Genomic DNA, 27,389 nt, shown 5'->3' on the forward strand with positions numbered 1-27,389 from the left:
GATGGGACTGAAATCTTCTTCCTCATCTTCTTCAATTTCTCTTCCTCTATTTCTTCTTCATCATATAAGTTACTCAACATGTTTGGAAAACAATTTTTGAACAGGAATTGAAATCAAACAAACTTAGCTGGATTTTTTTTAACAAGAACTCAACAACACCCAATCGGAACTGGGCTTTGATATCACTTATGATGCGTGTATAGGCTTGATTTAGTGAGTAGGGTAGTGTTTAGGTAAATTAAGATCGAATAACAATGATACGTTTATGGGAAGAAATGGATAGATTAGTAACAACTCAAGACCAATTAAGTTGTATACCAGTGAAAACAATCCAAGAGCTATTGGATTGAATTCGTATCAAGTCAAGAACACGTCTCAACTTTGACAAATAGTGAACTATAAAAATAATTCAAGGTGAAAAAAGGTTCTTTTGATTAAAATTTCGTCTATCTCTTTTTTCCTTGCATAAACTTGGCTTATATAAAGCCTTTATTACAAAGTTGGTGGTTACAAGCCAACCAACCAACTACTCATTAAAACTAGTAAATGAAAATTAAGGAAACTCATGAAACAACACAAAAAAACATCTAAAACACTTATGAATGGAAAAAAAAAAACCCAACCGTCCATGCTCCATTGAGGAGCCATGAGAAGCATTAAAGTGTAATCATAATCCACCAAATAGTATCAAAACCGGCTAGGAGGCTTTATGATGAAAAAAGTAACGGTTTTGAGCACTTAAAAAGCCTTAAATCCTTGCGTCATGCAACCCTAATTCAATTTATGGTTTACCATGCACAACCCAGCCATTGAGCCCAAACCACCTTCTAACCCACTGGTAATCACTAATTCATCACATTTTAGGCTTTCATGATCCATGCATGGATTACATCTCAAACACTATTAATAAAAAAATCAATTGTAATAATCATTGATATAGCAAAATTTATTTTCTGATCTCTTCTTATTTAAACGTTAAAATATCATAATTGCCCAGCCTAACATTTAAATATCATATTTGCCGTTCTTAGCATTTTAGAATAACATATTTAGCCAAATCTATTTTTTATGTGATTTTTAATAATTTATAATTCCTTTTTATAATCTTAAATCATTATAATTGAAAAAAACACACTCAATGGACAATAATTCCCTTACTTCTAAATGCCAAATATCACAATCATGTTAGGATTTATAATCGTAGCTTCGCTCTTAGTATCTTATCGCAGTTCCTTCTTCCCACGAATCGTAGTTCCTGATCCCCAACCATTGCCCCAACCCACCCCATGCACACATGTATAGTCACAATATTTCTGCTTGTAGTCTGCTACTGCCATACAATCTAGTTTCTTCTTGGAGTTTGGCACACACGATTTCCTACAAATACATAGTGTGTGAATAATTGGAGCATTAATCGTGGGTAGTAAGAGTTGGCATTTTCGAATTAAATAAGAAGGTTGCCATTCAATTCGACAAATTGAATCTCTCGTTTCTTCTGTATTGCATACATGTTTTACTCATCTTTGTGTTTGACTCTTCATTTTTTTTCCAATCAAATATAAGGTCTTAATTAAAATAATAATATATCTCATGGACTGACTTGGCCGAAAACACATTAAACTTATTTCCCTTTACACTTCAAATACTAGATTTTGATCACAACCATGAGACATAATACACACAATTAAACCGCTTGTTATGTATCACCTTTATCTTTCTATGATTGTCATCATGTAATTGTATTGACATATTAATTGGATGCTCGTTAATGGAAGGTTTTATTTGATATATTGAGTAATCACTACGACAAAATGTATTATAAAGACCCGGTCATATTTAGCCGAGTCATATGTTATAATGTGAAAGACAAATAAAACCCGATTAGCAAATCGGTTCATATGCAACAAATGGAGTCCGGTTCGACTTTATGTAAATGGGTCCTGAGGGAAATAGATTAGTGTGGTTCCCATTTAAGAAATCAGGTTCCATGAGGCTCCTAACCCATGAATTATCCATCCCACATATCGCCATTGATTGATTATAATACAAAGTTATGCTTGCTGATATCTGTTACTGTAAGTTACATCCGAGTTTTTGTGAAAATTGGAATCCTTCAACCCCATATATCATCATAAGAAATAGATGGCTTCAATCTAGTCATTTCTTCAAATCCATATTAAACAAAGTAGAATAAAGAAGAAACATAACTTCAACAACAAAAGTAAGTGAGAATTGAATAACAAAGACATAAACATCAATTAGAATCAGACATCCATCATAGAAAAAATAAAATACTTGTAGTCATCACTTCATCACTATCTAAAAGTATCAACACATTTGAAGAGGCAAAATAAAAAAAATTAAAAAAAAAAAAAAAAAAAAAAAACAAAACAAAACAAAAAAACAAAAAAAAACAAAGGATTCAACAATTTCTCCTTCGCTAAATATCGTAGGGTCGAAGTCAATTACCTTACTTGAAGGGTGATGGGTGTGATTGCTAGAAGCTAGGTGGGATAACAGGGGAAGAAGGAACTTTGATGCGATCGTAAGGAAGAGAGAAGCTACAATTGTAAATCCTAATCGTGTGATTGTGATATCTAGCATTTAGATGGTGTTTGGCTTGTCTTTTTAGAGGCAAAAAGAACTTTTAGAAAAAAATAAGAGGAAAAAGATGTTTGTTAAAAATATTTTAAAAGCAACTTTTGAGATTTTGATATAAACAAAACTCATTTTTTGGAAAAGTCAAGAATTCCTAGCTTTTTGTGACTTTTCCCAAAAGTCCTTTTGCCATCTAAAAAGATAAGCCAAACACCCCCTTAGAAGTAAGGACATTATTTTCCGTTTAGTATGTTTTTTCAATTATAATGATTTAAGATTATAAAACAGAATTATAAATTAATAAAAACGACCAAAAAAATAGATTTGTGTAAATATGATATAATAAAATACTAGGAAAGAGAAATATGATATTTAGATGTTAAACCGGACAAATATGATATTTTGACGTTTAATAAAGGTATATACGAAATTTTGCATTATATCAATAACCTCTTCAAACATATGAATATCTTTTGTAGAAAACTTTATTTATATATATTACTAATATTTGTATAAGGCCAAAACGGTATACATATAACGAGTGGGTTCGTGGTCGAGCTGGCCACGAACAACAGACATGCACACCACCCCGTTGTTTCGTGGTGGTTCGTTTTCGTGGTGACTCGTGCTCGGGACCACGGATTCAAACGAGACATTTGATTGGTTGTTTGGTTTTTGGCCGTTGAACGGCTATTTTGGCCGTTTCTTTTTTTTTTTTCTTCAAACTCAATTATAAATAAACTTCTATTACCAAAACACATACACATACATACACATTCTATTACACCCCATTCTATTCTCTAAACAACAAAATACATACACATGGAATTTTTAAAAAGTTTTGACTCGGATGACGACGTAGAATTCGTCGAGACATTCTTCAATGTTGTGCAACACGTTCACGCCGAAGAAAGTTCGAATGCAGCGCGTACAAGGGCGGTCGTCAATCGTGATCGCCAAGCCGCACACGACTTATTGGTACGTGATTACTTTGCCAATAATTATCTTTATAGTGATAACTCGTTCGAACGTCGTTTCCGTCTGAATAAGGCTATATTTTTATGTATTAGTAATGCTTTAGAATCTCGTTATGATTTTTTCAAACAAAAACCCGACGCTAGAAGAAGAATGGGTTTTAATAGTATACAAAAATGTGCGGCTGCTCTTAGGTATTTGGGATACGGTATAGCATTTGATGCATCTGATGAATACTTGAAAGTATCCGAGTGGACCGCAATCGAATGTGTAGATTGGTTTTCTGCATGTGTTTATGAGGTTTTTCACGAAGAATATTTGCGTAAACCTACTCAACGTGATATTGAGAGATTATATTCGGCTCATGAAGAGAGGCATGGATTTCCTGGTATGCTTGGCAGTCTAGATTGTACGCATGTGGCTTGGGAAAAATATCAAACTGCATGGCATGGTCAGTTCACTCGAGGAGATATAGGTGAACCAACTATCATCCTAGAAGTTGTTGCATCTCAAGATTTGTGGATATGGCATGCCTTTTTTGGAGTAGCGGGGTCTAACAACGACCTTAATGTTCTTGGTCAGTCTCCACTTTTCAATAATATTTGGACCAGCAAAGCACCTGATATGACGTTCACGGTAAACGGGCACACATACAAATACGGTTACTACCTTGGTGATGGGATATACCCGAATTATTCCACATTGATGAAGGCATACTCGGTTCCTCAAAGTGAAAAAGCAAAATTTTTTACAAAAAAACAGGAATTGGCGAGAAAGGATATCGAGAGGGCATTTGGAGTCCTTAAGCAAACATGACATGTAGTGAAATATGCTACACGACTCTGGGATAAAGAAAGAATTAAACGAATGGTCCTAGCATGTATTATAATGCATAATATGATTATTGGAGATGAAGGTCGAGCGATTTGCACGTATGATCCGAACGACGTTGTCGTTCCAATCGAGGACTTTGTACCCGGAACGAATGTTTTTTTAGAGCGAATTGTTGAAATTCATAACAGTGAAACGTGTTTCAATCTTCGAGAAGATGTCGCGGAACATTTGTACCAACATAACATGAACGACGATTATGATTTTTATATGTACGTTTGTTCGTTTTCTAATTAATGTAATGTTTTTTTTTTTCTAGTTTAACTAAGTAATGTAGTTTAAAGTTGTTATTTTATTTTTATAATTAATGAAAAAATAGTTTTAAAAAAATGAATGCTTTTTAATTATAAAAAATGTAATTTTATTGTAATTTTTTAATTAAAAAAAAAGTAATTTTATTGTTTTTTTGAATTAAAAAAAATAAAAATAATGATGTGGAGTGGCGTGTTAGTGGTAGTGGAATGTGGTGCGGATGTGACACCCACCACATATGTGGTATGTGGTAGGTATAACGTATGGTCTAACATGAGAAATTTAAAAATAATCAGTAAATGTTATTAATTTTCAAAAGATGAAAAGTCATTTAATTAAAGCTTATTGAACATCAATTTTAGTACTTAGTAATTATAAGACATAAGATAAAACAAATCTTGAATAATTGTTTTTAATTGGTTGAAAGTTAAAAAGTTTTGAAATTTTCAAATGAATATAATATACGAATTTAACATATCTTCAATTATATTAATTTAAATAACATTTTTATAAAATTTATTAAGATAAAGAATTTTATCAATATATTGAATATAAATTAAAATGTATTAAATATAAATAAACATGTATCCAAAACTTTACCCACAACAGAAAACCTTTTAGCACATGGCTACAAGAACTTCCCATTAAAACCACCATTTGATGATCTAATGCAAATGAAGTGGGCAAATGGGTTAATTTAAGCCATTATTTATAGTAATAATGGGAACTTTACAAAAAGGAAAATAATTGCAAGAATATTAGCGCAAAACTTCACTAGATATTACCTGCACTCTTGCATGAATCTAAATAATTGCAACTTTATATTATTTGTCGATAATCCAACTAACAGTTTTAAGTATAATTATTAACGATAGTTAAAAACTACGCCTTTTTTAGTTTTTTTAAATTCATATTTCATAATTCATATTAGGGAATTTGACTTATTAAGTTAACTAAGGGGTGTTTGGATAGGTTATTAGCTTATTTGTGGTGGGAATAAGCAATAAGCAATAAACATGGGAAGAGATGCTTATTAAAATTATATTTAGCTTAAGAAGCTGGATTTTATCCAAACACTCAAAGTTAGCTTATTGTAGGAATAAACAATAAGAGCCTCTTTTTTTCCTATCCAAACACTCCCTAAGTATTTTGTATGTTCACGTATGGGTAATATTGTTTTTTTGTACTCATTTACCCAAGTAATTTTTTTTCAGTTGTTCACAAATAACCAACATTACCGGTTATTACTTGTTTTAGCCGGTAACATTGATTTAGCTCGGTTAAAAACATTACGTGGAATCTTATGTGACCATTACACCCCTTTCTCATTTAATTAGGGTTCGTCATCGTCAACTTGGGACAAGCTCCAAAAATCAACCCCAGTTACCTTCTTCTGTGAGAAATCAATCAATACAACAAATCGACGATTAGGATTTGGAATTGAAGATACGAGTTGAAGTCGACTGTTAGCATGACATCCTCATCTACAGGTATGTATGTATCTGTAGATTTTCATTACAATGGATTCTTTTCGCCAAACCCATTGGTGTACTTAGACCCCGTAAAAACAAGTGTACGTGATGTGGATTTTGGGGGATTTACGTATAAAGAGTCTCTTTTGTGGCTTACGAAATTAACCAAAGGAGCATGTGATAATGTCTACTATTGTATTAGAAAGGAAAGCTTGTCAGAGGGTATTAGAAGAATCGACAATGATGCTGATTATTGGGAGTTTGTGGAAACTTTTTATAGTCTTGAGAGTGATAGTCTTGAGAGTGAGTTAGATGTGTACATTGACCACGTAAATGAACCAATTCTTGATTGGGCTGATAACGAGTTGTTAGCAGATGGTAAAGGGTATGAGTCGGATGACAAGGATTCTGAACTTTCAGAGACAATGGAGTATGAACATGAATGTGATGAAGAGGTCCATACTTTTGATAAAATTGTTGGAGACCCATTTTTGGACTAACTTTCGGGACATATAAGTGATGATGATGAAGAGTAAGTAAACGATGGAAAATATAAGGATGTTGTGTTCCCTATCCATAATGAGAATCAAGAATGGGAGCAAATGGTGCCAGTTTTGGGTATGAAGTTTTCTAACTCATTGGAATTGAAGTTGTGTATCACCAACTATGCAGTCAAAATGGATATGATTTATGGTATGAAAAAAGTGATCATCAAAGGTTATTGGTAAAATGTTGTAAAGGTAAGACAAATAAGCAGGATAAAGGTTGTCCCTTTAGGTTGTGGGCAACCTGGATGACCAATGAAAAATCATTATAGATTAAATCTCTAAATGATAGGCATAATTGTGCAAGAGTCTTCAAATTTGGGTCCATTGTTACCTATAAATGGATAGCAAATCATTTCATGAATCAGATACTTCAGAAACCAAAGATGTGTATAAGAAAATTGAATGCTAAAGTCAGCAAGAAATTTAATTTGATTGCAAGTGTTGGACTAGGCAGAAATGCAAGGAAGTATGCATTTCAGGAGATAAAGGGTTCTTTAAAAGAACATTATGCAAAAACATGGAGCTATGGTGAAGAGATAAAAAGGACTAACCCTGGATCAACAGTGAAGATGGATGTAGATGTCATGCCTGATGGAACCACTTATTTCTACAAGTTTTATGTATGTTTCAAGGGATTGAAGGATGGATGGATTGAAGGTTGTAGGAGGGTAATTGGACTAGATGGTTGCTTCCTAAAGGGCATATGCAGAGGGCAGTTGCTTTCTGCTATAGGTAGAGATGCAAACAACCATATATATCATATTGCTTGGGCTGTTGTATTAGTGGAAAGTAAAGAAACATGAAAGTGGTTTATTGACCTTCTAATTGAGGACCTTGGAATGGGAGTTGGGGATGGATTAACCTTATTATCATACCAACACAAAGTAATCAATTTCTATTTTTTCCATCTTTATTTGAGCTTATGTTTTGTTTATGTTGTTTATGTTGTTTATGTTTTGTGTCTATTGTTAACATGGATTACTTGAGGCTATGAAGGAAAGGGTTCCAGCAGCAGAGCATAGGCAATGTGCTAGGCACATATGTGCAAAGTTCATGAAAAGGTTTAAGGGCCAACAGTTTAGAAAGCTTTTTTGATATGTTGTTGCAACTACTACCCCTGCAAAATTTGAGCAACATATGAATGAAATCAAGAAATTAGAACCACTAGCTTATGATCATTTGATGGAAAGGGACCCTAAAACTTGGAGTAAAGCATTTTTTCAGACTGATAGGGCTTGAGATGCATATGAAAATGGTATATCTGAGAGTTTTAACTCAGTGATTGAAGTTGCCAAGAAGAGACCACTAATCACAATGTTATAAGAAATTCGAATTTATGTGATGGAGAGGCTTTATACATAGAAGATTAAGGGGCAATCTTGGGATTTAACCATATGTCCTTCCATTAGACTGAATTTTTCCAAGCTTAAGGATCTTCAAAGGTAACTGCTTAAAAATGTTTTTCCTTCATTATGTGTATGTGGATAAGTTTTCAAAAGTTATACCATCTGGTTATCAACAGTATGAAGTCAGACTTGGGTATGATGCATATGTTGTGGACATTGGTAGCAGGACATGTGCCTGTAGAAGTTCAAAATAAACAAGTTACCCTTGTGTGTATGGGTATGCTTCCATTGCAAGCCTCAACAGGGATGTAGAGGAGTATGTGTCAGCATAGTTTACCATATCAATGTTCTTAAATTGTTATATGTATACCATTAACCCACTCAATGGTAGTGAAATGTGGCCTCATGTGGACTACATCAAGCCATTGCCCCCAAAAGGATAAGGCTACTACGAAGACCATCAACAAAAAGAAAAAGAGATCAAATTGAGAGGGAAAACAAAGGAAAAAAGCATTCAGTCACAAACAGAGGTAGTGTGATGAAATGCAACATATGTAGGGAAAGTGGGCATAATATAACAACTTGTCCTCAAAAACCAATTGAGGAATCATCAAATGCAAGTTCAAAGAGAAAGAAACCCAAGAAAACTAGTATGTTTGATATATACATATATCTTATACAACTTAACATATTTGGCATAACTTAACTTTTCAAGTAATGCAAAACAGGTAAAGTGAAGGTTTCATTGGCAAATGAAGTTGATATAGAAAGTGATAGTGAAGTAGAAATGGAACCTGAAAGTGAAGTGGAGTCTTTTGATGTTGAATTTGAAGATGATGTGCAAGCTAATGTGCAACCTAAAGTTCAAGCTCAAGTTCACCCTGAAGCTCAAGCTGAAGTTCAACCTGAAGTGCAAGTTCAAGTTGAAGATGATAACCAAATTACAGTTCAAGATCAAATGGAAGTACTAGCTTTTCAAGTTGTAGTGGGACAGAGGGCAAGGAAACCTTCATAAAGAATTACAAAACTTAAGATAAGAAAGAAGTGGGAGGGAAAACAGGGAAGCAGTGATGACAATCTGTATGAATTAGAATAACTTTTGGCTTCTTGGATTGTTGTTAATGTTTTGGCATCTGTGACTAACATTTTTTAACTTTGGAATCTTTTGGCACATCTTTTGAAATCCAGTTGGAATAGCTTAAATGCATTTTTAAGTGTGTAGTGTTTAACTTTTTGCACAACTTTTGGGTGTAATGAATGTTTAACTGCCTTATGTAAAACTTTTGACACGTCTTTTGAAATCAATGTTCCCTGGAATGTTTATAATTTATTATCGTCTTTTGCACATCATTTAAATACCATTTGTATTGTTTATAATTTATTACTATCTTTTAGAATACCAAGTGTAATCACAATTCCATTACAATGTTTCACAATTACAATACAATGATTCACAATTCCATTACATTGTTTTTACAATTCCATTCCAATGATTCACAATTCCATTACAATGTTTGTATACTTCTATTCCAATGATTCAATTCCATTACAATGTTTATTACCATTGTCCATAATAACAAGTGTAATAACAATTCCATTACAATGTTTGTACACTTCCATTCCAATGATTCAATTCCATTACAATGTTTATTACCATCTTCCATAATACCAAGTGTAATAACAATTCCATTACAATGTTTGTACACTTCCACTCTAATGATTCAATTCCATTACAATGTTTAATACCAATGTAACCTTTTTCATTCAAAACATCCCACAAGCATACATAATTTAGTCATTCTACATCATAATAAACTATATAATTTAAAACAACATTTTGACATACAAGAGAAACAACACAATCAATACAAGTCTATGAGTAAACAATTTCCAATTGACTTTGTCTAGTTCTTGTTTATTGTTGTTCTTCTCTTGTTCAATCTTCATCCTGCATATGCCGATTTCATTCTCCAAGGTACAAATTTTCAAGGTAAGATTGCAACTATCTTCTGGTTTCATCATGTAATGCTTTCTTCCATATTTCCTTCCTTCATCCTCATCCAACCATTGCCAAAATTTACAACTTGGACTTTTTCCATTCTTCAAGAAATTCATAAAAACATGTTAAATTGAAGGATGAAGAAGAAGAAGTAAAAAAAATGATTTACCAATGAGTTTTGACAAGCTCTGAATTTCCTTCCAGGATTGTCTGGGGTTCTTGATGTCTTCACACTAGATGGAAAGTCGCAATCACATGGATGATCCGGTTGCAATTCGTCTTGCCGTTTGGAAGAAAATATGAGGAAGAAGATGCCATCGATCGATCTAGGTTTTTAATTAATAACAGTCGTATCTCACCATTCTTGTAACGTAAACACTTCTCAATGCCACGTAGGTGATGAGTGATATTGCCATATTTATACATGTTTTAGGTAGTATTTACTTATAATTTTATTAATATTTTGGTTATTTGCATTGAATAATGATACTTATAAGCTTTAATTGTACTTTACAGCCAAATAGAAGCATTCTTGAAGAATATGGACTAAAAATGATAAAAAAAAATGGAACTTTGGAGGCTTGGAGAATAAAAGAGAAAGAAACACACGTAATCAGCTACATTCACGATGTGAGGCTTTTAGATTCATGACGCGAGTACGAATGTTCAAGAAGATAAACATCGCGGAGGAGGAATCCTTGTAGAACACGGATATCTATTGTATTCACGGTGTGAGACATACTCATTCACGACGTGAGTGCGAATTTCATGATAACTATATATTCTCTTGATCATTATGACTTGGGAGACTTTTGTCTATCTTGGAGAGTTCCTAGAGACAAAATTCAGAGGGACAAGAGGTCTGGAATTGGCTTTCAACACCAAGGAAGAAGGAAGAGTTCATTATTAGCTTTATAGTTGGTACATTTAGCATGCTTTTAAATATTACTTGTGCTTGTTTATTTGCTAGGACGCCCAACTAAATGTAGTTGCTTCTGTTAGCTAGGTGAAGCTGGAACTCATGGTTATAATACTTTAGCTTTGATTTACTTGTTGGTTATGACTTGTGTTTGATTGATTGAACCTAGCATGTTTGATTTAATATTTGATTGCTTTAAATTCTTGTTCTGTGTAGTTACTGAATATGAATCTGCATGAATTTGAATACCTAATAATTCAGTGAACACCAGTTTATTAGAGCTAAGATCAAACCAATCTTAGATAAATAATTGAACTATTGAATTAAGGTGTGCTAGAGAACCCATATTATGACTGTAAGTGTGTTTTTCAAATCAATCTTACATGGCTCCAAATCCATTTAATAATTGATTATGTGTTAACTATTGTGTGACCATACATAGATCTACATGAATTAATTAATGTTAGTAAATTTAGAACTGAATTGCTAATAGTATCTTAATTGGTAACCAACAGTAATTGTCATAACTAATTTATAAACCATTGAGGAAAAGTGGATTCGAACTAACATAAGTTTTTGTTTATTGATTGAATTTTGTGTTAAAGAATTAAGTTTTTCTAAACTTGAAAACATAGATAAAACCCTTTCCTTTATTAGAAATTAGGTTAATTTAATAGTAGGTAGATTAATTAGTTAAAACCGTTCCCTGTGATCAACACCCGACTTACTCAAACTATTCTATAATTTGAATAGGTGCACTGCCTATGTGCATTTTAGTTAGTTAAGTAGTTAGGTTATAAATTTAGAATTAGGCGTAGCTATTTGCACGCACCAATGAGTATTGCAACGTAGAATCCATGTAAATGCCACATCACCCAAAACATGTAATAGCCGGTAATTTTGGTTATTTGTGAACGGATGAAACAACTTAGTTGGGTAACTGCATACCAAAAAAACAATATTACCCATATGTGAACATAAGAAAAACTTAGTTACCTTAATAAGTCAAATCTCCTTCATATTATCTGCTTAATGGACACACGTAATGTAATAAACGCCTATATTAAAGCATAAATAATACGAATATAAGGAGCATATATTAGTGTTGAGCATGGGACATAACTAATACCGACCCGAGACCTGACTACCGAAATGAATGAAATAATGATATTGCATATCGAACCGAACTAACACTGGATGTACCGGTACCGGGAATGATACCGGTTTTTGATACTGGTACCATTACCGAATACCAAATTTCGTGATTTTAGAGTACTGAGTACCATCTCATATGTTTAAAATTTTGTAACGTTCCAAAAATTACAAAACATATTTTTTATTTGAAAAACGATTAATCAATAAAAGCCCTTTACTTGAAATCATGTTGTAACATCAAATTATTTGAAAACCATATGATTAGTAGAGTTGAATTACAAAGCAACAGAAACAATATCTTCGATGCATGTGTACAGACCTTTCGAAGTACTCTTTACATGAACAACTTGTAAAACATTTAATCCACAATTATAAGTATAAAGCTTAGTGAGTTCCTATAACAGCTGTAGAATCGGGCAAGTCAATTTAGAGATAATAAGCGTTAAAATGACTTTTTGATAGGAGACTATGTAGGACAAATAATCTTAACACAAGTTATAGTATACGTGACAAGGATTCTGTACATATAAACAACACTGGAATTTGACATTGTATGAAGAAGTTATGCTTCTTCGAAGTTTCACGATTAAACCAGCATGACTCTACGTATCGTAAAAACAGAATGCTTGATAAAATACATTTATCCTAAAAATATCTAAACAATAGTCGTAGTAGTCGCTAAACTGATAGCGTGTATATAGAGAACGTCCAAATTTGACTTTGGAAGAGGAAGTTATGATTTTTCTAAGATTCAACGCAACAGTGTACGCACTGATGTCAAATTTTAGAGCGGTTGATTATTAGCTGAAATAATCTAAACGAGAATTAAAGATCTCGTTAATAGGAATCTTTCAATATAAAGACAGTCGAAAATGGAGCTCGTATATAGAAGTTGTGAATTTTACACAATAATTAGTAGTATAATCTTCTTAGACTGTTAAATTTAAGAATGGTTGAGAATTAGCCGACGAAGTCTAAAGGAAAGTTATAGTACTTGGAAATACCTATGCATGAATATAAAATACATTAAAAACAGAGTTCTTATGGCTGATATATGAATGTTTGAAGATAGAACCCGTACTTACGACTTCTGCCATGTAGCCCCATCCACTAATTGCCACATGTTCGAAGCTGAGAGGAGGAGTAGCGCCCAAGCAGGTGCACAGCATGCACCTGCCCTTGCGTCGCACGTAAGCCTGGATTTCTGGCTATAAATAGCTAATTTGTGTTTATTTCTTTCCCCACCTTTCCAAACACACACACACACACACTCTCTCTCTCTCTCTCTCGATTTCTGCTTCCATAGCCTGAATTTTCTTAGAGTTTAGGGTATTTTGGCAAGTTCTGTAGTCCCTAGTAGTCCCTAGGAGCTCGAAATCTTAGAGTTTAGGGTATTTTGGCAACATCTGTATACATCATTTTATGGATTTATGTTTGAGAGATTTTATGTTATACTATGATTTTATGATTATGTTTTAAAACAAAGAATTGGATGACTTATAGGTTTTATGAATATTTCTTTTGAAAATGAAAATTTTACTATGGTTTTCGGGACGTTACAAATATGAGAATTATAATGTCATCTCTATATAAAGATTTAATAACGTAAAATTTCTTGAACATCCACTACTAGAATAAAGGCCTTTAATGACACGAGAACCATGACACACAGAGATTTACGATACGCAAAAGCATGTGTCCTAAAACAATGTCATCTCTTCTAAAATTTAAAGGATTTATGACACACATTTTTGCGTTCCCTTAAAATTAGTGTCAGAACAAAAAAAAAAATAAAAAAAAATAAAAAAATAAGAGAGCCAGTGGACACTCAGGATAAAAGGTGTGTTGTCTAAGCATGACGTTTTATAAAGTTTTTATCAAACGTGCATTCTCCATCTTTAATAGATAAGGGGGAAAATCAAATCCCAAAAAATTAAAACCCCCGCCTTGTTCTCATCTCCTACCGACTGAAAACCCCTTCTCCTTTCCATGACCTAATTAATCAAACTCTACAAATTCCATGACCACTTTAAAATCTAATCGGATCCAACCATACCTTTGGCCAAAATTCTTTAGGTATGGTATGTCTCAATCTTTTATCTTCATATATAGCCCCTTCTTCACATAATCAACAAAGATACTAGGGCTTTGAACCGGACCTCACAAAATTCTTCGAGCTCATAACAACTTCTCACGCTTACTATACGTCTCTAGTTCTTCCTCACAAAATAGCCTTGTAATTTACAAAATGTCCGTATATAGATTTTTTTTACAGAAATGATTAATGTGTTTAAGACTTTTTGTTGGTTAGTAGGTTTGGTCCATATATAGAAAATAAATTATACAAATTATCCCTATAATTTACACAAAGGTCCATATACATATATTTTACAGAATTGTGTATGTGTTTAAAAAAATTATAAAAATAGTCCCTAAATTATAGAAACTTTACAAATAACGCCCCACAAAACAAGGCTTATATCATCTAGTTGTATTCTAATACTTCTAGCCTTTTGAATGATTCTAACAAAGTGTAAAAATTGTGTGGTCGTTAATGTGATCGGATATAAAAAAAAGTTTTAAAATATGATAGATTTTATATAATTATGTGGTTACATTGAAATTCAAAAAAATGGTTAACATGGAAATTTGCCCAAAATAAGATGACTTTTATTTAATTTGCTCTAAGGTTGCACGGTGTGGTATGCGGTTTGGAGCCGCGGTCATGCCACATGGGACACGAACACCGCCCCCAAGGTGCGGTTTGGGGCGGTCGAGACTGCACTACGGCCTTTGAAGACCGCGTTTTGTGATTGGCTATTTCTTTCTTGACCGTTCAAAGATTCGTTCCATTTAATTTTTTTTTAACCTTTTACTCCATCTATATATACATATGTTATCATTTTTACATTTACACAACCTTTAAACACATATAAATACAATCATTTTATCCAATTTTCTTTGAAAAAATGTCTTCTTCCAAAAGACCTAGCAAAGAAAAAACAACAGTCAGAAACACCAACACCCCAATACCTTCATTTGATCAACCAATTTTCTCACCTCCGTATTACCACTATGGAGGTATGTTTCCTTCTTTTCCACAACGACCAGGGCAACCACATCCACAAACACCACCTTCTTTTCCACAACCCGACCCGGATTTTAATCCATTTGATTTTTTGTCCCAACCCGATTTTGTGCAACAAACACAAACACAACCAGAAACGGTCGTTTTTGATTCTGAACCGGAATTCGTTACAGAAACTCAGCCTACTCGAGCAACGAATAAAAGAAAAGAGAAGGCGGATGCTAGATGTTGGGAACCTTTGGAAGCATTGGTGTTGGCACAATCTTTGATCGATATTTCAGAAGACGCGACGGTTGGAAAAGACCAAAAGCATGACCGCTTTTGGATTCGCGTTTTACACAGGTTCCATAAAGGAATGAACCGTGGAGAATACCGTTCAAAACATCAAGTGTACTCCAAATGGGGGAAGATGAACAAGGAAGTCATGTTGTTTAATGACTTGTGGAACAACATGAAACGTCAATGGAAAAAGTGGAGAAAGTGATGAATTCATTTTGAAGAAAGCCTTGAAAGTGTATCAAAAAGAAAATCTGAAGGCTTTCAAGTTTCTTGAAGTTTGGAATTTTTTGAAAGATAACAGGAAATGGCTGAGTAGCAAAACATCTGACCAACATATCGACAGTGGGTCAAAACGCAGCAGAACATCTGAGTCCGACCACACTACATCAGATGCTCGTGTTCAGTTTGATCTGAACGAAGATGAACCTGTTCCAGTTTCACCACCTTCCCGACCATTGGGAAGAAACAAATCAAAAGGCAAAGGCAAAGGCAAAGCGTCGGATTCAGATGATGTGAAAGAAATGGGAACCGACATGAAGGATATAAAAGAGAGAATGGACAAGATTTTGAAAATTGCTTCTGAAAGAGAGCTTCGGAAACAAAGGGAGAGCGACATGCGAATACTAGCAATGGACACGTCGAATATGACCGGGGCCGAGCTTGAAGTGGTTTTAGCGATGAATGAGGAAGTGAAAAACCGTTACATGAATCGTGGCTAATTTCTAGTTTTTTTTTTAAGTTTTTAATGGTTTCTTGTGTGTTTTTTTTAAGTTGTTGGTTTTTTGTTTCTACTTTGTTTTTCTAAATTTTTAGGTTTTTTTTTTAAAAAATTAAGTAATGTATGGTATTTGTATTTTTAATTAATGAACTATTATGTTTTTAAAATTATGTTTTTTTTATTAAAAAATAAGTTTTATTAAATTAAAATAGTTAACAAAAAAAAAAAAAAAAAAAAAAAAAAAAACTAAAACTGTGGCACCACACCCTTGGTGTGGCAAGAAACCACACTTAAGTGGTAAAATGTGATGTGACGCTTACATGGCGAGGGAGGGAGTGCGGTTTCGGTGGCACCACTCCCTCCAGCCTAATTTTAGTCAAAAAAATCACCTAAATATTGAAGTATATAGTTCTTGTGATCATTTTTAATAAATAAAGTATTCATAAAGTAAAAAATGGACAAAACATGGTTGGTGGATCAACCTAACCCAAGTCCCAACGTAACTTAAAAAAAGCAGACAATGCATTTGAATATTATGCACTTTGACATGAACCTTGTTTGGGATGCTACTCAAATTATCGTATACTACGGTCACATATTCAAATACAAGTTTTATTTATTTACTTATTTATCATGAGATGATTTGTAGATCGTTTTTGAAACAATAATTGAGGGAACGGGTTGATTGCTTATTGGACTTGTGATGTGCTATTATTCTCTTGCTTTTTGCCACATAACTACTTGTCGGATGCTATTTGACTTGCCTTTTTTTTTTTTTTTCTGATATGGTGCATCTCCCTTAAAATTCAACAAAAAGCGTCCAAGCTTCTATAATAATTTAGAAAGACACCATAAGAGGCTTGGATTATGTAATGTTAATGCCATGAAAGTGGTATTCAATGAACACGATTGAGCTTGACTACACCACATGATGAATGGTGACACCAAGAGATTCCCCACACCAACAGTTGCCAGGTGAGGTGGGGTATGAGCTTTGGGGTCTACAGTTGACTTAGGTTAGACGACGTAGCTCATAATCCATCATACAGGCGCTTTCATGGGAACACTGTTGCTGCTGGCATCAGAAACTAGTACTGTAGATCGAGCCGTAGATGGTGATGGAGATACTGCACGAAATGTGGCTCCTAGATGCCTACAAAACTAATGGATAATTAGTCTATAGGGTGTACAAGGCCCACACCCACCCTCTGCAGGGGTGTTGAGGTGGCACTGCGGGCACCCGCGGTGAACGCTGCAACCCGCACAAATCTTCCCTCCTTCGGCGAGTTCTCACCACATACACACCCGTCATCATATGATAATATTCAAAAATTACAAGTTTAACAAAAGCATAATATATCAATAAAAATGGTAGTGTTTTTACGCCGACTTCCCAATTACAACTGGAAGTAAGCCTTTTTTTTTCTAGGCTAATCTTCAATTCATCCTTCAAAAAAATGGGAAGAAGGAAACCTAAAGAGAAGCTCGTGAGCGAGAACTGAGAAGGGCAGGGCAAAAGGGTTTTCTGTGTTTTAGAAATAAAGGGCAAAAGGGTCCATTATATATTTTTTTCCCAATTTTTATGATTTTAAAATATAAAAAAGAATTATTAAATATTAAAAACTATTAAAAAGTAGATTTGGGTCAATCCGGTATTTTAAAAGATTAAAAAGAGATAAATATGATATTTAGAGTTTAAGTCGAACAAATACGATATTTTGACCTTACTTTAATAAGGATATATATAAAATTCTTCTAAAAGATATATACAAAATTTAATAAAATAAATAAATAATAATTAAATACATATAAAATATAAATATAACATATTTTATAAATTTAGGGTTAAAGTTACAATCGATTGTTGAAATATGTATTGGAGTTGTGGGGTAGGGATGTAAAAATTCCCCATACTTGATGGAACCTGAAACTCACACTCGGATTGACGGTGGAATCCCTAAATTGACTGGGAATGAGGAATTCCCAAATAAAAAAGTGGGGATGTAGATGGAAATACCCCTTGGACTTGACTATGATAGATATTTATATTTTAGAATAAAACAAAACATATATTTTATCTAATTTAAATTCGTATATAATTTTTTCTAATTTGTTTATCTATTGTTACCTTAAGTATCTTTCTCATAATTTTTTTCTATTTGACTTTTCATTTTGTGTATTAAATTTGATAGAAAAACTGTTTATATTTTTATGCTATAAATATAATTTTTTAAGATTTATAAAATCTTTACTTTTATGTTGGTAAAATTAAAATTAAGAATTTTTATTTACATAAAAGTTTTTATATTAAAATTGAAAAAGAAATCTATAATTCTACACCGAAGATCCCCGGTCTCAGATGAGAATAGAGATGAGGATTCATTTATATTTTCGGACGCAGAAGAGAACAAAACGAAGATTGAGGAAACAGCCCCGTTTTACAAATAAAAACTCTGAGCAATTAATTTTAAGGTAACATCTTGGAATTCAAGCTTCTCATACTCATGAAGACTTCAACTTTGTGAACCGTGACCACACTTTCAACCAGCCTATCAATTCGCGTTTTCGTTGTCTTCTTGAGTGTTCTTTTTGTTTCTTTATCACATTTTAGATTCTAGGTCAATTAATCTTGATCACGATACAAGTGTGTACAATTTCATTACATAATTTAAAAGTTGTAAAATTCGGTTATCACACTTGTATTTATATTGCCAAATGTCTTATCCTTAAACGTGTGATATATGGATTCTCAAATCTCTATTAAACTAATATCAAGATTTTGAAGTTTAAAGTTTAAACTGTAACAATAATTCTTTTAGAAGATATGTTTATTAATTATACCAGAAATTATGCAATCAAGATCAATCCAAATTACAAACGAATCTTGATTTTATTATATTTACAATTTTGTGAATGTTTGTCTCTACGTGTTCCAGAAATTAGTGAACTTTTACAGCTCTAGTTTCTCACCAATTATTGCTCATTACTTCAATAAATTTGTCCCTTTTGCATTATCATAATTCATAAGTTATAATTCCTAAAATTTTGTTCTTTTGTTGCCATTAGAGTCCTATCTAAAGACATAATGATCACTTTTTTCCACGATAATCTAATGAAATCATGCTGAATTCTTATCTTTACAATGTATAGTAAACTATCAATGTGTTTATCAATCAACTTCAAGAACATGAAGGGATGATTCGTTAAGAGACAGAAAGTCACCAAGACAAGACCCTAATTGTTTGACTTATTATGAGCATATGACCACTGAATGCACCATAACCCTAACTTTGCTCGATATGGAGTTGTGGACGAAGGTATCCATGGGCCTGTTGGTGGTCCAAAAAAGGCATATATAGATCGAGTGGAGGTGTCTCGACCACATCACCTTCCCATGCTCCTACATATCCATCATTTACTTTTAAGGTGTCCAAGATTCCCAATATGATATCATTTTCCATTTTCTATGTGATCAATTGTATAATAATATTTTTCTTTAGTAATATCAAAAAGGGACAACAAGTTTTAATACAAAATGTGTCGAGTACAGAATCATTTATCATTACAAACTACAATGTTTTTTTTTTTTAAATATATCGACCAATACTATAATTTCATAGTCTCACTGTTAATGGATTTTATTTGGTTAAAACTTAATTTGGGCAATTACATATAACTATTTGTTAATTTCTTTTTTACTTAATACTATATGAATGTCTTAATATTATAAGGATAAGTCTACTAAAAGATTCTTATGTTTTGACCCTATTAACTATTTAGTCATTATTCTTTTTAATCAATTAAGTCTCAAAAACCAACATTTGTTTTCATTTTGATCCTTTTACCCATAAACTGATCACCATGATCACCAATAATGGAGGAGATCGCTACCTAGTTCTATGAGAGGGCTATGTTGGTTCCATAGTATGCTATAGATGAGGAAATGAAGAAGACGAGATACCATGGCATGTTGAGGGACGATCTCAGAGATTTTGTGAGCTTTTCGGGAATGCAAAATCCTGAATGACATGATTGTGAGAGCCTAGGAACGGGAGATTGAGCTGGAGCTCTGGACAAAGCATAAGCTGGAGCAGGTACAGATAATAGTGGTCCAGGGAAAGAGGCCCAAGACTACTGATTCACACACTAGGGCCCAGCAGGATTGGAGTCATTACGGCAAGTGCGGCAAGCTGCACGGTTGGGAATGTTGAGCAGTAGGTTTAGGTTGTTTTAGATGTGGACAAACTTGCCATATGAGTAGGGACTGCCCCTACGGTGCACTGATTTGCTTCCATTGTAATCAGAATGGCTATAAAAGGTTGGTTGCCCGAGATTGATAAGAGGATCAGGGGCGACGCTTGCAGCGACCACCTTGAGGATCACCAATGGCCACCAGGGCAAGGCGGAGGCACCTGTGGTGAAGAGCATGACATTTCAACTGGCGGATAAGGTGGCGAGAGCAACACCAAATGTGGTCACTGGTATGTTTTTTGATCTTATACCATTACTATTTCTTTGTTTATGCTTATGTTTTATTTGATCTTATATAGGAACTTTCTTAGCCAATGGTATGACTGCTCATGTCTTGTTCGAATCGGGTGTTACTCGATTATTTGTATATCTTGCGCTTAGCAAGAAGTTTAGTGATGCTCCCTGGATTTTGGATTATCCGTTATGGGTAGAGATTGTTGATGATCGTTACGTAAGTGCTTCGAGGGTTCATCGACGGTGTGTTCTGAACCTTTTCATTGAGAGATATTCTATTGACTTGGTTTTGATTCCTCTACAAGGGTTGAAGGTTATCATAGGGATGGATTGGTTTGGTCCCAATGGGGTCATGATTGACTATGAGCACTACCTAGTGAGAGTTTGAAACCAATTGCGGGAGAACTGGTTATTCATTGCGAGGGAACTCCATGTGGACCGGCCCTCTATTCAGTTGTGAGGGCCAAGAGATATCTTCAATGGGGTTGTTCTGGGTTTTTGGCTTATGTGGCGGATACTTGGGTTGGGGGCATGACGATGTTGAATGAGGTGCCCATCATTCAGGGAATTCCCCGATGATTTTCCTAAGGATTTACCTAGAGTGCCTCCCGAGAGGCAAGCTGATTTCCATGTTGATTTGGTTCCCGGTGCGGCTTCGATAGTTAAAGCGTTGTATCGTTTAGCACTTCCGAAGATGCAGGAGTTATGTACGCAGCCGCAAAAGATGCTAGACAAAGGGTTTATCAAAGCGAGTAGTTCACCATGGGGAACATCGATCCAGTTTGTGAAAAAGAAGGGCGGTTCACACATGATGTGCATTAACTATCGGGAAGTGAATAAGTTAATGGTGAAGAACCGTTACCTATTTTCGAGGTTCGATGATTGATTTGACCAGCTTCAAGGTGCATCTTAGGTTTCCAAGATTGATTTGTGGTCATGTTACTACCAGATGAGGGTCCGAGATGAGGATGTGCAGAAGATGGCCTTCAGGACTTGTTATGGTCATTACAAGTTCGTGTGATGCCATTTGGACTCACCAACGCACCAACAACATTCATGGATCTCATGAATTGGGTTTGCAGAATGATACTGGATCGGTCGGTGATTGTGTCTATTGATGATAGTATGGTGTACTCCAAGACCAAGTAACAACACAAGGAGCATTTGTGAGAGTTATTGGAGACCCTGAGGAGAGAGAGAGAGAGAGAGAGAGAGAGAGAGAGAGACTGTATGTCGAATTCTCTAAATGTGAGTTTTGGTTGCGCGAGGTGCATTTCTTGGGGCACATCGTCAACCAGAGGGGTATATTGGTCGATCTGGCCAAGACTGAGGTTGTGATGCGATGGGAGGTCACGAGGACACCATCATCGATTTAGAGATTTCTAGGTCTCGTGGGTTATTATCAGATATTTATCCAGAACTTCTCTAATATTGTTGTACCATTGACCCGCTTAACGAAGAAGAAAGTTACTTTTCGTTGGGGGCCCGATCAATAGACGGCTTTTGAGACATTGAGATGGAGATTATGCGAGCCCTCGATTCTCACCCTTCCTAAGGGCATGGTTGATTTTGTATTTTGTTGCGATGCATCTATATATGGATTGGGGTTGCGCTCATGTAGAGGGTTCATGTAATTGATTATGCTTCAAGGCATATAAAGCCTCATGAGGCAAATTACCCTACACAATTTGGAGTTAGGGTTTGTGGTTTCGCCCTCAAGATTTGGAGGCACTATTTGTATGTGGTTAGCTGTATTATCCATACAGACCACAAGAGTTTGAGATACCTGATAGATCAGCCTAATTTGAACATGAGGCACTAGAGATGGTTGGATGTGGTAAATGATTATGATTGTGAGATCATGTACCACCCGGGAAGGCCAGTGTTGTGGCTGATGCCTTGATATGCAAGGTCGCCAGTGCATCCCCTCAGAGATTTTTGTTTAAGGATGGTCGTTATTCCTCTACTGTTAGATATGATCAAGAAAGCTCGAGTGGAAGGGTTGAAGAGGGGAAATTGGAAGGAGGAAAGGATTCGGGTTCAGATTCCATTATTCATCAAAAATGGACAGGGCTTATTGACTCAGTGTGGTAGGGTTTGGATTTCAGTTGCATGTGGGGTTAGACATACATTTTTAGAGGAGGCTTATAATTTAAGGTTTTTGATCCACCCAGGGGCTACAAAGATGTATAGGGATCTGAAGTTGAGTTATTAGTAGCCCTGTATGAAGGGGGAGATATCGTGGTTTGTGGAGCAGTGCTTGACCTGCCGAAAAGTCAAGGCCGAACATCAAAGACCCCATGGCAAGATGCAGTCTTTTACCATTCCCATTATAAATGGGAAGAGATCACCATGGATTTCATCATAAAGTTGTCGAGGACGGCACGTAGGGTTGATTCTATCCGTGTCATTATTGATAGATTGAAAAAGAGTGTTGATTTGATATCGATCGCTGAGAGTATATCTGCTGAGAAGTTGGCCGGAATTTACAACCGCGAGGTGGTGGTTCGGCATGGAGTGTCAGTTTCAATGTTTTTTTATAGAGACGTTCGCTTCACCTCCAAATTTTGGAGGAAGTTTCCTGAGGAGTTGGGTACTCAGTTGCATTTCATTACATCATACCACCATAAACCAATGGATAGAGTGAGCGGACAATTCAAACACTCGAAGTTATGTTGAGGGCAAGTGCGCTAGATTTTGGTGGGAGTTGGGATACTTATATTCCACTGGCCGAGTTATCCTACAATAACAGGTATCACGCCAGTATTGATCGACCACCTTTCGAGATGTTGTATGAAGGAAGTGTAGGACCCCGGTTTGTTAGGGTGAGGTTGGACATCTGGTTACGAGGAGTACCGAGGTAGTGCTCAAGACCACTGAGTTGATACAACAGGTGTGCGATAGGTTGCAAATCATGCAAATTCAACATAAGAGTTATGCTCATCGGCGATGATCGGACCTCGAGTTCCAGGTGGGGGACTTCTTACTTCTGAAGATGTCACCTTGGAAAGGTGTCATCCGGTTTCGGAAGCAAGGAAAGCTAGGCCCTTAGTCCCTTCAGGATTATCACCCGGGTGGGCAAGGTTGTATACCGACTAGATTTTACTGATGAGCTCATACAGATCCACAACACTTCCCATGTCTCTCAGTTACGGAATTCTTTAGCCAATGATTCTGCAGTGATTCCTTTGAATGGTATTTAGGTTGATGAGTGTCTGAACTATGTAGAGAGACCGATTATGATTCTCAACAGAAAGACAAAGATGATGCACAAAAAAGTGGTGAACTTGGTAAAGGTGTAACGGTAGAACCGAAGGGGTCCTGAGTGGACATGGTAGCTTGAGGAGGAAATAAAAGAGCATTACCTAGAGTTATTTATAGTAGCGGACTTTGATGACGAAGTCTGATTCAAGTAGGGGAGAGTTGTAACATCCAAAAATTAAGGTACATTTTTATTTATCAAAGTTTAATGTTTAGGAGTCCCCATGGCGTGGTGAAGGATCACCATTACATGGCAAGTCATTTTTGAGTCATTTGTTTATTTGACTCACCACATGCAGCGTCGCAGGTATAGGCCATAGTGTGGTCGTCGCAGGTGGCTAAACCCTATTTTCCAGGTTTTGCACCCTATTTAAAGGAATGATGAGGCTTGTATTTTCTCACCCTCAAACCAAGGCTCTAATACCAACTTGAAACATGCCAAAATATGGTCCCAAAAATTGCATTTTTAAAATAGATAAAATAGTATTTTCAGTTATCATCCATACATCTCAACAAAACCAAAGTATCAAATGTCATAAAAATCATAGTAAATGTCATATGCAGAATCATAACGGTGCGTGCGATGCAGTCAACCCTAGCTCTTCTCCTTGGAACTGGAAGTACCTAAAATATAAACTGAAAACTGTAAGCACAAAGTTTAGTGAGTTTGCCAAAGTACCACATACCATACATACAATAAACATATAATGGGCCCCGCCCGGCATCGAGCCCCACTCGGTAATAGATCAGGCCCCGCCCAACATACATATAACATATATCAAATAATAACATACACATGCAATAATCACAGAGATACATAGCATACAAATGGTCATCGGGTCCTGCCTGGCATCGGGCCCCGCCCGGTAAGCATATAAGCACATAACACATGCAAGAGTCACGCAGACAGCTAGCACACTGACATAGCATAAACATGGGTCAACATTGGTGCCTTCGACCCGCTAAAGCCAATGAGGAAAACTCACCTCGAAAAAGCAGAATGAAACGAATGATCCCCGACTGCTGGTCCTACAACTCCATGAGCTATTAATTGCCACATAAGAACTATATAACATTTACGATCTACAACATAATCAGAAGTCTCTACTTGGGGTAAAAAGACCATTTTACCACTACCCTAGCTTGGTCCAAGAATTAAGCCCATAACCACAATCCAACAGGCCCAAATGTTAAACAATCCACCAAGGCCCAAAATATGGCCCAATTTCCAACTGGGCCCAACTCCTTTACATGGGCCTTAGCCCAAGGCCCAGTAACATACTTGGCCCAAAAACAACCAAAATCAGATGGTACCACTAACCCTAACCTTCCAAGCCTAAACCAAAGCCCAAACCGAAAGTCCAATAATGAAATGCCAACAGACTGAGTACGTTGGGCGTACTCATCTGGTACGCTAAGTGTACTGCATTGAGGGCTTGTATGCTGAGTGTACAGGCTTGTACGCCCAGCATACTCAACTATTTTAGCTAATTCATGATTAAGCTCCTAACTCGTTAAGACTTTACTCCATGATGTAGATCTGGCCTCTTTTAGCTAAAATACCACATAAAGTTGCTAACTTTACGTCCATGCATGACCCTAAGAAGCTCCAAAGCTCATAAAGGACTTAATGAATGCACGAGACCCCTAAAATCCATAAAATCGGCACCTTTATGCCAAGGGAGTCCATGAAGACCTTGGATCTGAAAGAATAAGCCATTGGGACGTCCTAATCCCAACATCCATCAAAACCATTCCTAAAAATATAACTATCTAACCAAAAAGGAGATTTAAACATTTAGCAACCAAGATAACAGCTTGATACCTCAAGCTTCTTTCAAAATGAGTAGAGGTTCTGGATCCAAGACCTCCTCTTCAGGCTAAGCAACTTCTAGCTTCTTCAACTCCTTCAAAATGCACAAAGATGAACACCAAAAGCTCTCTAAAAGCTCACACAATCAACATTGGCATATAGGACTCGATTTTAGGGTTTCTGGACATAAGAGGCTGATAAGGAGGCTAACAATTGGGACATAATGACATAATATTGGGCTTACACCCTAAAATTAGGGGTTTTGGGATCTGGCCACGTACGCTGTGTGTACCACTTCATACACTAAGCGTACGTGCATGCCTCCGTGACCTTATTGATCCACTTACGCCCCATGTACACCAGGCTTACGCCCAGCGTACGGCCTCAACAAGTCCATTCATGAAGCCCAAGTCTTCTAAGCCCAACAACAGCTTACATGATTAAAACAATAAAATAAATAATTAATACATTGGAACCATCAGGTGTTACATATATTAAGTAGGAAATTTTACTACATATGATACTCTAGCAATGAATTTTGAAGGGGATATTTACGCCTTGTCAATCCTCACCCTAAAATATTTCTTCACAAAAGTGATTAATGCTAAATAATTATTTTACTTTTCAATTTACTATTCTTCCAATTGATTACGTTAAAAAATTAATTTACAGTCTCTTTTCCTCAATAAAGAAAACAATGTCATTTGTTTTCCGACTCTAGGTTGCTTCGGCAAACATGATGTTGTTCCTTGGGATTTTGGAGAGGGCTTATGCCTATTTTTCTTTATGTGAAATCTATAAGAAAGTTATTGAAGTTTGGCTCTATTAACGTAAAAGTCTTTTCTATTTTTTTTTTTTTTTTGCAATTTAGCCTAAAAAATCAGTAAACACTTGCAAAAAAAAACATTTCTCCTAGCTAACGTTGGTTTTCAGGGTTTTTTCTTGAAAATTTTAAGGATTTTTCTGAAAATAAAAAATCATAGATGGATTTTTTAGTTAATAAGTTAAAGTTTAAAGACTTTTTTGGAAAATTTTCTTTTTTATTATATCTACTAAATTAAAGAAATAAAAGTCATATTTATTAATTAAAAACTCAAAATAAAGATACCATCTATATAATTTTCATTAAAAAAAACTCATTTTTATTTATTAAAAAACACGATAATGATAATTTATATATTATTTCGGGTTGTTTTTATGATTTTTTCAATAAATATCATAGCGAAAATCATAACTATATATCATTTTCAACATGTGTTTTTATAATTATTGAAGATCTTATAATGTTCTTTGCAACTATTTAAGCATGATGACATTTAAGTTATGTGTTGTAAAACAACTTAAACTTAATTTGGTCATTTATAAAAAATTAAAACTTCATTCATTGTTATTCTTTACACCTAAGTCATTTTTTTTACACCCACGGCGTGAAAATTCAACAATAAAAATAACATGTGGCCTAGAAAAACTCTTCATACGACAAATCAACAAAGTCCTCTTAAATTATATAGGAAATAGATAGTATCTTAATAATTGCAGTTATCACATATAATTAGTGGGCTTATCAATTTATTTAGTGGGCTGTTATTT

The 27,389-nt window shown here is 35.1% G+C and overlaps 1 protein-coding gene across 1 annotated transcript; it reads left to right on the forward strand.

Annotated features, from left to right (window-relative positions):
* The first annotated feature begins 3,726 nt into the window (after positions 1-3,726).
* LOC111921659 (uncharacterized) lies at positions 3,727-4,389 on the forward strand. Its single transcript, XM_023917239.2, has one exon. It carries the CDS (start codon positions 3,727-3,729, stop codon positions 4,387-4,389), a length of 663 nt encoding a protein of 220 aa, XP_023773007.2.
* The last annotated feature ends 23,000 nt before the right edge of the window (positions 4,390-27,389 follow it).

The sequence above is a fragment of the Lactuca sativa genome, chromosome 9 (genome assembly GCF_002870075.4).
Source record: "Lactuca sativa cultivar Salinas chromosome 9, Lsat_Salinas_v11, whole genome shotgun sequence".
Taxonomy (NCBI): Eukaryota; Viridiplantae; Streptophyta; class Magnoliopsida; order Asterales; family Asteraceae; genus Lactuca; species Lactuca sativa.